This window comes from Neodiprion lecontei, chromosome 1 (assembly GCF_021901455.1).
Source record: "Neodiprion lecontei isolate iyNeoLeco1 chromosome 1, iyNeoLeco1.1, whole genome shotgun sequence".
Taxonomy (NCBI): domain Eukaryota; kingdom Metazoa; phylum Arthropoda; class Insecta; order Hymenoptera; family Diprionidae; genus Neodiprion; species Neodiprion lecontei.
Window position 1 is genome coordinate 20,349,576 of NC_060260.1, and position 12,432 is coordinate 20,362,007.

General features: G+C 36.4%; 4 protein-coding genes and 1 long non-coding RNA gene across 13 annotated transcripts in view; 3 read left to right on the top strand and 2 right to left on the bottom strand.

The window, feature by feature from the left end:
- Nucleotides 1-96: 96 nt before the first annotated feature.
- On the top strand, nucleotides 97-3,311 carry LOC124293158. Of its 8 annotated transcripts, none has more exons than XR_006903096.1 (6): nucleotides 98-501; nucleotides 702-1,233; nucleotides 1,935-2,047; nucleotides 2,226-2,438; nucleotides 2,548-2,721; nucleotides 2,805-3,311. It is a non-coding gene; the product is annotated as an uncharacterized LOC124293158 (long non-coding RNA). The 8 variants fall into 8 exon arrangements; XR_006903103.1 differs by having other exon boundaries at nucleotides 1,942-2,047; XR_006903101.1 differs by having other exon boundaries at nucleotides 98-472.
- A 67-nt stretch (nucleotides 3,312-3,378) lies between these two features.
- On the bottom strand, nucleotides 3,379-4,927 carry LOC124293153 (peroxynitrite isomerase THAP4-like). Of its 2 annotated transcripts, none has more exons than XM_046732981.1 (3): nucleotides 4,684-4,927; nucleotides 4,409-4,547; nucleotides 3,379-4,291 (listed from the first exon to the last, which is right to left on the bottom strand). In XM_046732981.1, exons 1-3 carry the CDS (start codon nucleotides 4,818-4,820, stop codon nucleotides 4,247-4,249), a joined length of 321 nt encoding a protein of 106 aa, XP_046588937.1. In that variant the 5' UTR covers nucleotides 4,821-4,927; the 3' UTR covers nucleotides 3,379-4,246. The 2 variants fall into 2 exon arrangements, with proteins under 2 accessions (XP_046588937.1, XP_046588944.1); XM_046732988.1 differs by having other exon boundaries at nucleotides 4,387-4,547.
- A 2,584-nt stretch (nucleotides 4,928-7,511) lies between these two features.
- Nucleotides 7,512-8,401, top strand: LOC107228047 (putative nuclease HARBI1). The gene is made up of 3 exons (XM_015669392.2): nucleotides 7,512-7,706; nucleotides 7,801-8,089; nucleotides 8,391-8,401. The coding sequence occupies exons 1-3, from the start codon at nucleotides 7,569-7,571 to the stop codon at nucleotides 8,399-8,401; spliced, it is 438 nt and encodes a 145-aa protein (XP_015524878.2). The 5' UTR covers nucleotides 7,512-7,568.
- Nucleotides 8,402-9,416: 1,015 nt separating this feature from the next.
- On the bottom strand, nucleotides 9,417-10,149 carry LOC124296594. Its single transcript, XM_046746629.1, has 3 exons — nucleotides 9,912-10,149; nucleotides 9,726-9,762; nucleotides 9,417-9,630 (listed from the first exon to the last, which is right to left on the bottom strand). Exons 1-3 carry the CDS (start codon nucleotides 9,985-9,987, stop codon nucleotides 9,417-9,419), a joined length of 327 nt encoding a protein of 108 aa, XP_046602585.1. The 5' UTR covers nucleotides 9,988-10,149.
- A 752-nt stretch (nucleotides 10,150-10,901) lies between these two features.
- Nucleotides 10,902-12,432, top strand: part of LOC107224482 (vacuolar protein sorting-associated protein 8 homolog) — a 165,528-nt gene continuing 163,997 nt past the window's right edge. The window contains exon 1 of the mRNA XM_046732629.1: nucleotides 10,902-11,291. Coding sequence (XP_046588585.1) covers nucleotides 11,211-11,291 — 81 coding nt within the window. The 5' untranslated portion in view covers nucleotides 10,902-11,210. The remainder of the gene's footprint in view (nucleotides 11,292-12,432) is intronic.

Sequence of the window (12,432 nt, forward strand, 5' to 3'; positions counted from 1 at the left end):
GACGTACTGAAAAAGGTGGCGAATTTCAATACCTCTGTATAGTTGTTCTCTCATCTATCATAATTCAGCTGATTTTTTTCTGCTGGTTTGTTGGTCGTTTCTTGATAAATGGTAGACCATTTCTAAAAAATAAAAAATTTCTACTCATCTTGCTACAATATATTGACGATACGATTGCTGTAATTCTACGCAAGATGTCGTGCTGCAGCCCGAACCGAAACTTGCAAGTCCCCTAGTGTCGTTTATGTTTTATATTGCGCATAAATACGCAGAACCCGGGTTTCCGAATTATATTTGTGACACAAATTTGGCATCAAAGGGCGGGAAACACGTGACTGAATGTACGTTTTTACTTCTTGAGGCAATTATTATACATCATCTCATATTATTTGATGCGGTATAGTTGTGAAGTTATATATCATGAAATCGGATGCGTTTGTAGAGATTCGACTGCTTTTTTACATCCATGTGGGTACTTATATCCTTATTTTTCTAATATTGGTAAGCTTTAGGTTATATTTTTCTGACGATATTATTCTTCCCACGCACTTTACAAGAACATATGTATTTATTTCGATTTGTGATTCACGGAAATTTTCTACCGTATTATCAATAGTCTATCAATAGTTATACTATCAATAGTCTTATATTATCGAATTATTTTATATCATTTGTGTAATTTGGGTATTTTTTTCTCACAGATTATTATGTATAATCTTCCACAAAGCCGATCCTGGCGAAGCATGTGTGAATCTTGCATGTTCTGCGGCAGGCATCTGTCAGAAGACAACGTTTGCAAGTCTTCCCACCACTGCGGGAACAGACAAATAGTTGCCTGCCGGCAAGGTCATGCATGCGCCCAGGTACCATTTCATGCGCCGTCAGATCATGCAAGATCTTGATCGGCAGCGCCATGCGGCAGAATAATGCTGTATGGCGACGCAAATCAAGCGAGCAAACAGCAAAGCTGTATGGGACTGTCAAACAGAACTTGCTGCAGCATTCATGCGACGTCTGCTGCAATTATGTTCTTCGTACTTCGCAAGCTTCCCGTACGTACGCGCAGGATGCTTATACCCTATATGTTACATACAATAATCGCGGGAACTGGGGAAGCTAGGGCTTCCCAGTAAAACGTGTAGATATACATATAGTCGACGATATTTTATCAGCCGTAAGACATACACGAGCTGGAAGGAAAATATAAAGAAATACATTACCTCATTTCACAGGGTAAGTGTTGTTTCAAATTATCTTTCAAAATTAATGCACATATGGAGACCTGTATGTCGTGTCCAAATGTTGTCATATAATACAATATTACCTATATTAGCTCACTTTTTAAGCTAAATTTTTGGTCATTGCTATTACTTTTACGTACAAAAGTGATATTTCGTCTAATTTAAAGTCACGTAATTCTCAGAGATTCGTATTTGTTGCCTCTACTATAACTATATGCAATATTATTAATAATTTCTGTAGCTTGTCTATATACATGCCTGAATCATGATTAGGCTGAAACGAAACCCCTGTAGTCAACTCACACAAAGGCAACGGCGTAATCATTTGAATGACTAGAATGGCGAGGCATGCCGATGCTAATCCTTATTTACGTTGCAATATCGTCTATAATGATAGTTCTGAGGAAATATCTTTGAATAATGGAAACGTTGTAGCATCTATTTTACCAAATGACAGTCCTCCTTACGAACCGCAAAGTTCAGTTACGTGGAATAACTTAGCTCGCGAGGCGAAAGATATTTCTTCCGAATATGGGTGTTCAAATTCAGATGCTATCTGTGAAGATGATAGTAACAGTCAGTCTATGGGTGAAGAAGGCAGTACTCGATTAAAAAATTGCTTTCGAACACAGTTAGCTGATTGTTTTATTAAGAATAACATGGACAATGTTCAGGCGAACTCAATACTTGCAGTTCTCAGATCACATTGCTGTTTGGCTTCTCGTCCAGAAGATGTAAGAATATTGATTTGGACTTGCAATCGTCGCGTTGAATTGATTGATGTTAAACCCGGAAAATATTGGCATGTAAGTTTTGTTGCTGGAATTTTAAAAGAACTTTCCAAACACACATATGCCATACCTAATATCTTAGAAATCGATGTTAGTACTGGTGGAGCTGCTGGCGCAAAAGACTGTTTAACTCAGTATTGGCCTATCCCGTTCTGAATAATAAATATTCCTGATAGCTCTATACTTATCGCAGGTGTCTATTATGGGAAGGGTAAGCCGAAAGATCCGAACAATTTCTTTAAAATGTTCACAAATGAAGTCCAAGAGGTTTTCGCCAGCGGTGGTATCCACTTCAAGAATCATTTAGTAAAAATAAAGTTCAGATGCTTCATAGCTGATACTCCGGATTGATTCCTTGGAGGTATTCCAAGAGTTTGAAGAAGATCCTGAAAGACAACGATTTCTAGTAAGCATTATAGTTTTATCATAGCACCTGATACTGTATTTTTTCTCGGGTGGTAACTAATTTCAGTGACGTTTATTGCAAGTTTAAAAACGAGTGATATGGATTTCAGAGATACTATCTTATTAACGTTGGTGGTGTCACAGCTAGAGATGCTTTCAACCAATTTCTGAAGGAAGCCATGACGGATAGCCTGACACAAAAATTCTCTTGGACTGGAAAGTCTGTTTCAGATAAAGAGAATCTCCGACCGTTATTTAATACCTGTATCGAAAAGTATTTTTTGGTGTGTATGACTAAGATTATCGTTATTGACTAATAATACGTTACCCTATATTCAATGCAAGGTTTCGATGATTGTTTGCGCAGATGCCTTACGTGAGTGTCGAAAAATACCACAGCCACATGATCGTACAGAATTTGCGAGACTGATGCAAGAGGCAATTTGGGGCGCACAAAAAAGATTGCGGGATGCAAAACGGCGTGCCAATCGCTCTGTCCATGTGGAGGGTCACAGACAAAAATATATGGCTGAAATGGCTCATCGTTACAAGGTTGAACACCCAGGACAATGACACTGCGGAATAAGAGACCCACAATTTGCCTATTAAAGATCCTACGCGTATTCAAACATACGTACCTATGTACTCGCTGTGAGCCTCACTCGTGCCGCCACCTAGCGGTTTCAAAAGCTAAACAGCCGGCGTGTTAATTTACATTAGAGGCATACTGATAAATATCCAAATCAGCAAAATATTATCAAATAAGTGATATTTCCACTGTAACAGTGAAGTGAAAAGTTGAAAATAATAACGAGTTCAAACTCCAGTAGTATGTAGCAATATAATATTAATAAATACACAATGAAAACCACTACCTTTCACGAATAAAGGTTTTTATTATTCTACTTGATAGTTTTCGTTTTATTAGAAATAATTGGTGGCTGTAAATTTACTAAGACACAGATAACATGAATAATATTATCGATGCAAAAGAACAAATGTTCTGGAATTTTATACAAAATTTGATATGTTTTAAGTCGTTGCATAATTATTTCTACATGAATTCGAACTCTTGCGATGTTGTAAGTCAGATCTGTTTCTTCTTTCGAAAATTCTGATTTTTTTTCCAAAAATGGTGGCATAATAAGAAATACTCGTTTACCACTTGCATCAATGATAGACCTGATTTCAGGAAAACCTTTATCTGCTAAAACCACATCACCATCTTCCAATGAATCTACCAAATTCGATTCAATAGTTAATTGGGAATCACCTTTTCTACCGCCAGCAACTTTCGATTTGAAACAGATGAACCCAAATGGTGTGATTCCAATCAGTACTTTTGCTGTTAAACCTTTCTTATAATGAGAGTAACAGTAAATACGGTCGTCAACACTTGACGGAACATCTATCTTGAATTCAGTGCAGTCTATGATAACCCGAGTATTAGAGTACTGAGGTTTAAAACATTCTGGCATAGTTTTCTGTACGGCAGCTCTACTTGGCCAAAACACTAAATTTGCAGTTGACCAACTCAAATATTGTAAAGTTGAAAAGAATATCTTGGAGATAGTTGACCGATGTAAACCAAAGAAAATTGCTATGGCTGAAAATGTCAGTCCAGTTTTTATTTTCACTAAAAAAATTAAATCGATACCAGCAGAACTTACAAAATTTACTTGACACTCTTGATCACTTTTTAAAATTACTTCGGCACTGCTTATATCCATAGGTTCACGTCCACTATTATTGACAACATTGTTAGGGTCGTCGTTAACTTGATTTCCAGTACCACAATTCACTCCGATGTTACGCTTGTGAAGAGTCTTTCTTCGGTTCATGAGTCGATTGTACCTATAATTAATAGATACATGTGTTATCATATAAATATCAATGTATGTATTATTCAATTTTATAATTATTTTTTTACTTCTCATACATTTACCTACTCAAAACAGCTCTTTCATTTACTTGCTTTGCATGATAAACTGGAGGGAATAGAGTTGGCACGTAGCTTGGACTCGCAGGATCATCTGATTTTTTCTTGCCAATGAAATGAGCATTACATGTTACATGATGAGTTTTTGGAGTCCACTTTGAACCATCAGGACTGTAAAAAACAATAATACTTATGTATTTATATAGTGTTTCATGCAGATAGCATAACAGTTCACCTATTGATATAGTTGGCTTGATTTTAGAAATATAGAAAACTAAGGCTTCGAAAGTAAAGTTATGTTACTTACTTTTTTCTTTTCACAGCAGCAATCCATTTTTGCCTTTGAACTATTTTATGTGATGCAGTTGGAAACTTGTAAAATATACAATCACTAGTTTTACCGTTATTTTTGCAGTTAACAGCACAACAAGTGTAATTCCACATACCGTCTATTGTTTCTCATACAAAATGCTATCACAACACACGCTGGCTCAACTCACTACTCGCCACCCCGCGCGCTGCGATCGTTTCGCAGCTCCCCTCCAAGCGGCGGCTCACAGCATGTTAGTTTTTATGTTTATGCCCAAGCATGGTCTTTATAATTGGTACTGCAGCTGTGATATCCACAAGTGATATGTAACTATATGTTTTCCAATGAAACATTATACCTATATCAACAAATGCGGCGGGTTTGTACTAACATAGCTATAAAATAGCTAACATTTAGATACTGTAGACGCTTTTGGTATCTGGTATAAATTTTAGTCTTCTGACATTTATATAAAGTATTAATTTTTATTTTTTGATTTCAAATACTTCATTATTATCTGCTATTCTACTCATTCGATATCAGTTTATCAATACTATTATAAACTGTACTTAATACTTTTAAGCTACAATGTATAAAAATGTAACTAAAGACATATTTATATTAATAACTGTACAAAGGTAGAAGAGACCCTCTCTTCTAGTCTTGTCGCAGACATAGATTTGTAAGTCAGTGTTTTTCTTGTTCATTTTTGCTCGCGAGTAACTGTAACACGTTTATAACTAATTATCTTTAAGTAAAAGTAAAAAATATGCAAACTTATATTATACCTATATATGTATATGGGTGTAATATATCATATATTTTACTATAGCCGCATATTAATAATATAAAATATAAATATTATTATAATTGTATAGTATAACGATTATAGTCAACGAATGACCTGCCATGTTCGATGATTTTGAACATTATATTTTAGATAAATGAAAAAATCTCACAATATATAGTTTTCTTTCTTTATTATTTGCCAATGAGAACCTGTGCATTCTGCTCTTCGTGAATACCGGCAGACCCTTCGAGAATCATGCATGATCTGCAGCAAGCTTCTGTCGAAAACACACATGCGCACGTCATCCTACAACTGCAGAAACATGCAGATAGTGGTGTGCCGCCAGAGCCACGCACGCGCCACGTAACGACCATAACGTGAACTTGCGACAGAATGCTACCTGGGACCTATCAAGCCGATACATATCAATATAAGAATTAACAATTACAGAAGAGAATTATACGAAAGCACATACGTAAACCTACTCCAAAACTACGAATCATCAAAAATCCTTAAACACGCTAACTCTGTTAAGATTGTTATAACACGAACACCTGAGAATATTCGCAGCCGCGAAATCCCATTATTAGATTTAATATCAAATAAATAGCAACTATGTCCCATAAATAATCATTATTGTTCTGCTCCAGGTGAATATTGATAGTAATTAATTATAACATATATGCAATTCTATGTATTTACACGCTATAAAACTAATTAAATAACAAGTTATATATAGGCTCTGAACAAACAGGATAGTAAGAACATTTAAGAAGTAAACTACGGCTAGAACTCATCACATCGTGACCTCGAGAGTTCACACGGTAATAACGTTCGCCACATATGACACCACCACGAAACATGGGTCACCTCTAGCGCACGTGCACTGTGATGACCAGATTAGGAAACAGCAGCTAAGATCGGCCCAGGTTCTAACGTCTGTACAAAGGGGGTAGAAAGCACTGTAGCCAAGGGGGGGGGGGCTTGCTGCTCCCACCGCAAAGCTCACACGGATAGGAAGCTAATGGTGTGACAACTCTACGCCTACACGCTATACCAACATAGTGTTATACCATGTATAAAAAGCTCGCAATATAGTAATAGCTAAAATAAGATCACGGGGGAATATGCAACGAGGACATCGTACCCTAGTTTTAATTCCTAGAATAAGGGGTAAGGTGCTCAGTAGTTTTACCATGAGTTAAAGAGGGGGATGGTTGTGCACAGCGATCAATTCCTGCTCCATTTTGTTATATTAATTTAAAATCTGACGACTATACCCTACATAAAAAATCTGACCGGATTTTGTGTCTGACTTGTGTCCGACATTTGTAGCGGATTGTGTCCGGATCTCACAGAAACCGGATACGTTCCGACAATCTGAACTATAAAATTGAGGTTCATCGGGACGCGGGAATAGAAACCAGATACGTTCCGAAATAAAATTTTGGTCATCAAGCCGCAAACCGAGTTCATTTACGACAGAGCCGACTAGGATCCGTTCACAATCTTCTATCCTTCTCTATCGTGTGGAGGATAACACCGGATTTTGTGTCGGATCTGTGTCAAATCCGACAGAAGTCTGTCGGATTTTTTATGTAGGGATAGTAACCCCGTTGTTTGTGATTTGAAATCTGAAACTACAAAATAAATCGAAGTTTATCATAGTATTTAAATATATCCAAATCAGTCATTCCGCTAAACCCTCTCACCAATCTGCGCTGTAATTCATCATATATTCAAATCATTCTCCAAAAGTAAGGCCATATAAATCCTTTATCTAACAATTACTCCTTCCTCGGTTCGCTTGATAGGAGCAATAGAATGACCGTTGTCCGGTGTATTTCAATACTTTATCGGTAATTGGTGACCCAAAACTACTGATGTGAGTCTAAGGGTGCTATTTCATGAGCAGTGAAAAGCAGCAGCAACAGCAGTTTTCCCCTATCACTTCCGGCGCAAGTTTCTGCTGCTCGCAGTTCAGTTTTTCGAGCGACAAGCTACAAGGGCTACGTTCCACTTGACGCCCGCATTATTCAAACGAGCTCCTCTGTTTATAAAATGGCCCACTGGAGATAATGCTGCCGCAGTTATGCGAGGATTTGAAGAAAGTAGTAGTTTTCCCAAAGTTATCGGTGCTATTGATGGAACCCACATTCGTATAAACGCTCCAAAAGAAGACCAGAGGGATTACGTAAACAGAAAAGGATATCATTCCATTCATTTGCAGGTATTCATTACTATATTTCATTTGATTCCACTTTTTTGTGGTTGGTTTTATTTTAGTCTGTATGGTTTTTGTTTGTATTCATATCTTTTTCTAGTTGGTTTGCGACCACAGATGTTTGATAACACATTGTTACGCTGGACATCCTGGATCGATCCATAATCAAAGAGTATTCCGCTTATCGGAAGTATCTAAATTTTTGAATGATGACCAAAAGTTTCCATCCGACAGCCATCTTGTGGGTGATGCCACATACGAACTGCAGCAACATTTGATGACACCTTTTCGGGACAATGGGTTCCTAACTCGGAGACAGGAAAATTACAACTATCGACATTCCACAGCCAGGATAGTCGTGGAAAGATGTATTGGCCTACTAAAAGGACGTATGAGAAGCTTATTGCATTGCTTGCCAATGACAAGAGTAGATTTGATGGCTGAGTATATTGTGGCTTGTTGTGTTATTCATAACATTTGTACAATAAGAAATGACGAGATAAGCGTAATTGTGTTACGTCGAAATGTCAACGAAAATCAAGAAAATAATGATGTTCGTCAAGTAGCGAATCAGAACGCTCCGATTCAAAAAAGAATTAGGATTATGGAAAATCTTCCATAGCTTGTTTTGGAAATTTCGATAATATCGAGTATAATCATTATTATTACTATTTGTTAATATGGAAACAGGAAAGGATTGACAGTTCACAAACCGACAAGACAATAAAAATCATGTTTGCCAAAATGTCAACGAAAATCAAGAAAATAATAGCGTTCATCAATTAGAACGCTGCCATTCAGAAAAAGATCACGATAATATCGCGTAAGACTTTTATTGTTATTATGATTATTAATTGTGAATATGGAAACCTGAAATAATGGGGAGTTTTTACATCACAAACAGAATCATTGTGTATATTATATGAAGAAATAAATTGAAAGATTTCAAAAATATTTTTCATTTCATCAAGTATTTTTTATTCTTATTGCATTAAAATCTTTGGTTTCAAGTTCCAACGAAAACATTGCAAATATTGGACTTTAAGTTTTATCGAAAAAAAAGTTTTCTATTTTGAATCGTATAAAGAGTTGAATGAATGATCGATATTAAATGTAAATAATATAGATTTTTTTAACTGCGTATGAAAACTTACACTATTAGACTTACTTTTTAATTCTTCAATAACACTTATATAATCTCTCTTAATACGTAAAAAACTGAACTTAATCGATAAAACTAGTTACTTCTTATCAACTAATTTAGAAAGTAACGCAAGCATTTTTTCATCCATTTCCAAGCGCTCCTTGTCGTTTCGCACGCGCTTCCTCTTCCGATTTTTGCCAGAGTCTCTTTTTCAAGAGAGATGCCACGTTTTTTCTTGTCTTCCGGCTCGAGGATAAATCTGAGAAATGAAAAATGTTTACAAAATTTGGAGTAGCAACTAGTTGCATAGAAATGAAATTAATAAACATACCGGATGACACTTCGCCCTCTGATTCCTGACTTCTTTGCGAGGAGACTCCTGTCGAAGAAGGTACTGCAACCGGCGAAGCCCAGGCTTTTGATTGGAAAAAAGTGTCCATTTTCGACAAAGGAATGAGCATATCATTTAATCCAAGAATGAAAATAATTTTAGAAAACAAATATAAAAACATACAGATTTTGTTTTTCCTTCATATAACAACCATGTTCGTCTGTCACTGCCACTTTTGTTATTATGGTCTTTGACACTCTTGTACGTTTTTTTTAAACTCCTCATCTTGGCTGTACATCAAGGTCCAGTTATTAGTGGAATTTTGCTTCTCATAGTTTCCGCAATGTCTTCCCAAATTTTTTTTTTGGAAAACTTCCCGCTGGAAAATTTCTCCTCTCTCTCTGTGTATGTATCGAGGAGGAAGAGCACTATCTCCGTAGTCCAACGATATAATCCTAGAAGGCATATAGCATTTTCGAAATTATCGTTTGCATTAATTTATTTGGGTAATATGCTCTAGATACCACAGACTGATTGACGTACCACTCACTTGCTCTCTTGCGATTGCGAGTGACCCTCTATATTTGCTAAATCAAAAATAACGACAATGTAATAACCATTTTATTTTTGACTCTTTAATAGGCACGCCATAAAAACTTTTACAGATATTTATGCGTTTAAACCATTTGTATATATGCATATGCTAATTGTGTAAAAGATAATAGAGCTTGCGTACCACTATCAGTATTTTCAGCATCTTCCTGCTGCAATTCCACAATCGTTGCGGCCTTTTCTTGTAATGCACTACTCATTAGTGCCGTTGCAAAGTGTAAATGTGGAATAAAAAAACTTAGTTCGTTAGAAAATGTATTAGAAACGATGAAAATACATGACTGTTCATGAACACATCTATCGCAAGAAATAATTGGAATTGAATGAAACAAAATCTCAAATAATTATTTATATTGATATTTAGAAAATATGATGAATTCCATTTTTTTCAACAAACAGAATGACGCACACAACAAAAAGTTCTATTTGAGTTTAGGATAAGAAAAACGCAATTTTTTCCCAAACCAAAGTTATTCGATTGAAAATTATCTTCAAAATTAAGGGGCCACTAACCATTTTCGGCACGCCTCGCATCCTCCACTGACACTTTCACTTCCACTGCAATGTCAGTTTCAGGATTGTACAAAGTTATTTGTCTCGTCGCCATTGTTGTTTTTTTCGAATTCCCGCCACGTTTTGGTGAGAGCCCACTCTGACCCACCAATATTTTGTGGGCGATGTGGGAGCGATGTGGTCGCGAACAGTGATGTCATCTATGACGTCGAACGATCGCTCGTGACGACCACAGGCCTTAGGTGGAACGATACAGAGGGTGTTACAATCGTTGCAGGCGTTTAGTGGAACGTACCAAGATCACAAGAAGCCGCGACCTATTTTATGAGCAGCGCTGCTGCTGCGTAAAATTACCAGACTGATGCTAGTGAAAACTTTTAAGGCCGTGTTCGTAAATTGACTGATAGTACTGAAAATTCCCTAGAACAGAGTCAGAGCTATTCACGAACTTGGAAGCGCAAAAGAAATAAAAGATTGCTGACAGTACTGTCAGTCAATTTTCGAACACGGCCTAAGTTACTGAACCACTGCTGCTTTTCACTGCTCATGAGATAGCACCCTAACTGTAGCTGTGTGATCGATTCCAGTGTCTAGCATCTGGAAATTTCCACGCGCTACTGTACGACGTCATAGGAGCCTAGGTAGCCCTCCATATATATAACTCCGTGCTATCACGTTTTTACTTGCCAAAGATGAACAAAGATCGAAATCTGCTCCCCAATAGTGAAGGAGAGATGGTGTTCTCCCAACTCTATCTCTCGTTGTAATCAAAAACAAGTATCTGAGAAAGACAGATTCCTCCCAATTTTCCATCTTTCTCAGTGACACTCTCTCGGGCAACGCCGGGCTTACGGCGAGCGTTCCAGTATCACTATATTTCAGTGTAGTCAGTTGACAGACAGGATTTAACATGGCCGAAAATGTACTGGGGTCCGAGATCGGCTTTCAGGATTATCACGCTACCGAAGCAATTCATTTAGATATTGAAGAGGTAACAATCCCTGAGAAGATACACATTGCCAGTCAATTAGCGAATCCCCCTTTATTATGCAGTCAGACCTCCAAATTATTAATTACATTCTTGATAGGTTGTTTGATTTAGAGGTTATGATCCTCCCCGATTCAGCGTTTTGACATGTTCATTGAAGAAGTACCACTTTGATTATAATTTTTTACAAGTAGTTGTTTCTTCCCATCTGCCCTGTATTTATGCTCGCGAATGGCGTTACGACCGGGCAATTGCATGCTTGCACTTATTACAGACTAACATTTTTTAATAGACACTGTTTAGAATGTTTTCCCACAATTTCCTAAATGTTGATCACCTTACAGTTATTTTTAGGCTGCATAATATCTCCACTCTGAAATAGAAAATTTCTATAATATAACAGAATTTCTGCCGATTGCAGCTGCCTGATTTGTATACTGAAACTTTTCATAAGGTTGAAGTTCATAACATGAATGTAGCAAACTATTCAAGCAAGAAATTACCGCTTTACAATGTTACGAATATCTTCTTTGCGGTGTAATGTAAGTTATATGGTTTGAACAAAGTCTACACAGTCACATTAATTTTCTGATGACTATTCGTAAAATATTTTTCTAAGGTTGCTAGATAATGATCCTTCTGAATCTTTTATGCTGATGTTAAAAATTTTAAGCTTATTTCATGACATTTAAGAAGCCTGCTGATATGAAAATAAATGTTATGGAACTTGGTTCATGAAAACTACTGGAGTACTTTTGAATCTTTGTCATTACCCAATGAACTTTTGAAATTCATTGAAATTCCTATGGTCCATTAAACTGATACCATTCAATATAAATTTTTGGGGAATATTATAGATAATTCAGATCTGATTGAGCTAATCTTCTCCACCAGAATTATTTACTTCTGTTTGTTGATTAGAAAATATATAAACTATTACAGAGAACACCTATTGATAATGACGATCTAATATTTCTTCTAAACTAGCGAACTACATAAGGAAATTTATAATTGTATGAAATGATTTTGGATGCTCTTATAACAAAAATTCTATAGTTCCATAAACAATAACTGTATCTTGATATAAATGGATGAATTCCAAATTGTTGGTAACTAACATCACAATTTTTTTTCAATAAATTAG

Excerpts from the sequence above, each read along its gene's own strand:
- LOC124296594 (XM_046746629.1), bottom strand. The coding sequence starts at position 9,987 with ATGAGTAGTGCATTACAAGAAAAGGCCGCAACGATTGTGGAATTGCAG. Across the intron at positions 9,763-9,911 it reads TGCTGAAAATACTGATAGTG|CAAATATAGAGGGTCACTCG; the intron begins GTACGCAAGCTC and ends TTTTTGATTTAG. Across the intron at positions 9,631-9,725 it reads TCGCAATCGCAAGAGAGCAA|GATTATATCGTTGGACTACG; the intron begins GTGAGTGGTACG and ends TATGCCTTCTAG.
- LOC107228047 (XM_015669392.2), top strand. The coding sequence starts at position 7,569 with ATGCGAGGATTTGAAGAAAGTAGTAGTTTTCCCAAAGTTATCGGTGCT. Across the intron at positions 7,707-7,800 it reads ATCATTCCATTCATTTGCAG|TTGGTTTGCGACCACAGATG; the intron begins GTATTCATTACT and ends ATCTTTTTCTAG.
- LOC124293153 (XM_046732981.1), bottom strand. The coding sequence starts at position 4,820 with ATGTGGAATTACACTTGTTGTGCTGTTAACTGCAAAAATAACGGTAAA. Across the intron at positions 4,548-4,683 it reads GCTGCTGTGAAAAGAAAAAA|TCCTGATGGTTCAAAGTGGA; the intron begins GTAAGTAACATA and ends TGTTTTTTACAG. Across the intron at positions 4,292-4,408 it reads CAGTTTATCATGCAAAGCAA|GTACAATCGACTCATGAACC; the intron begins GTAAATGAAAGA and ends TATTAATTATAG.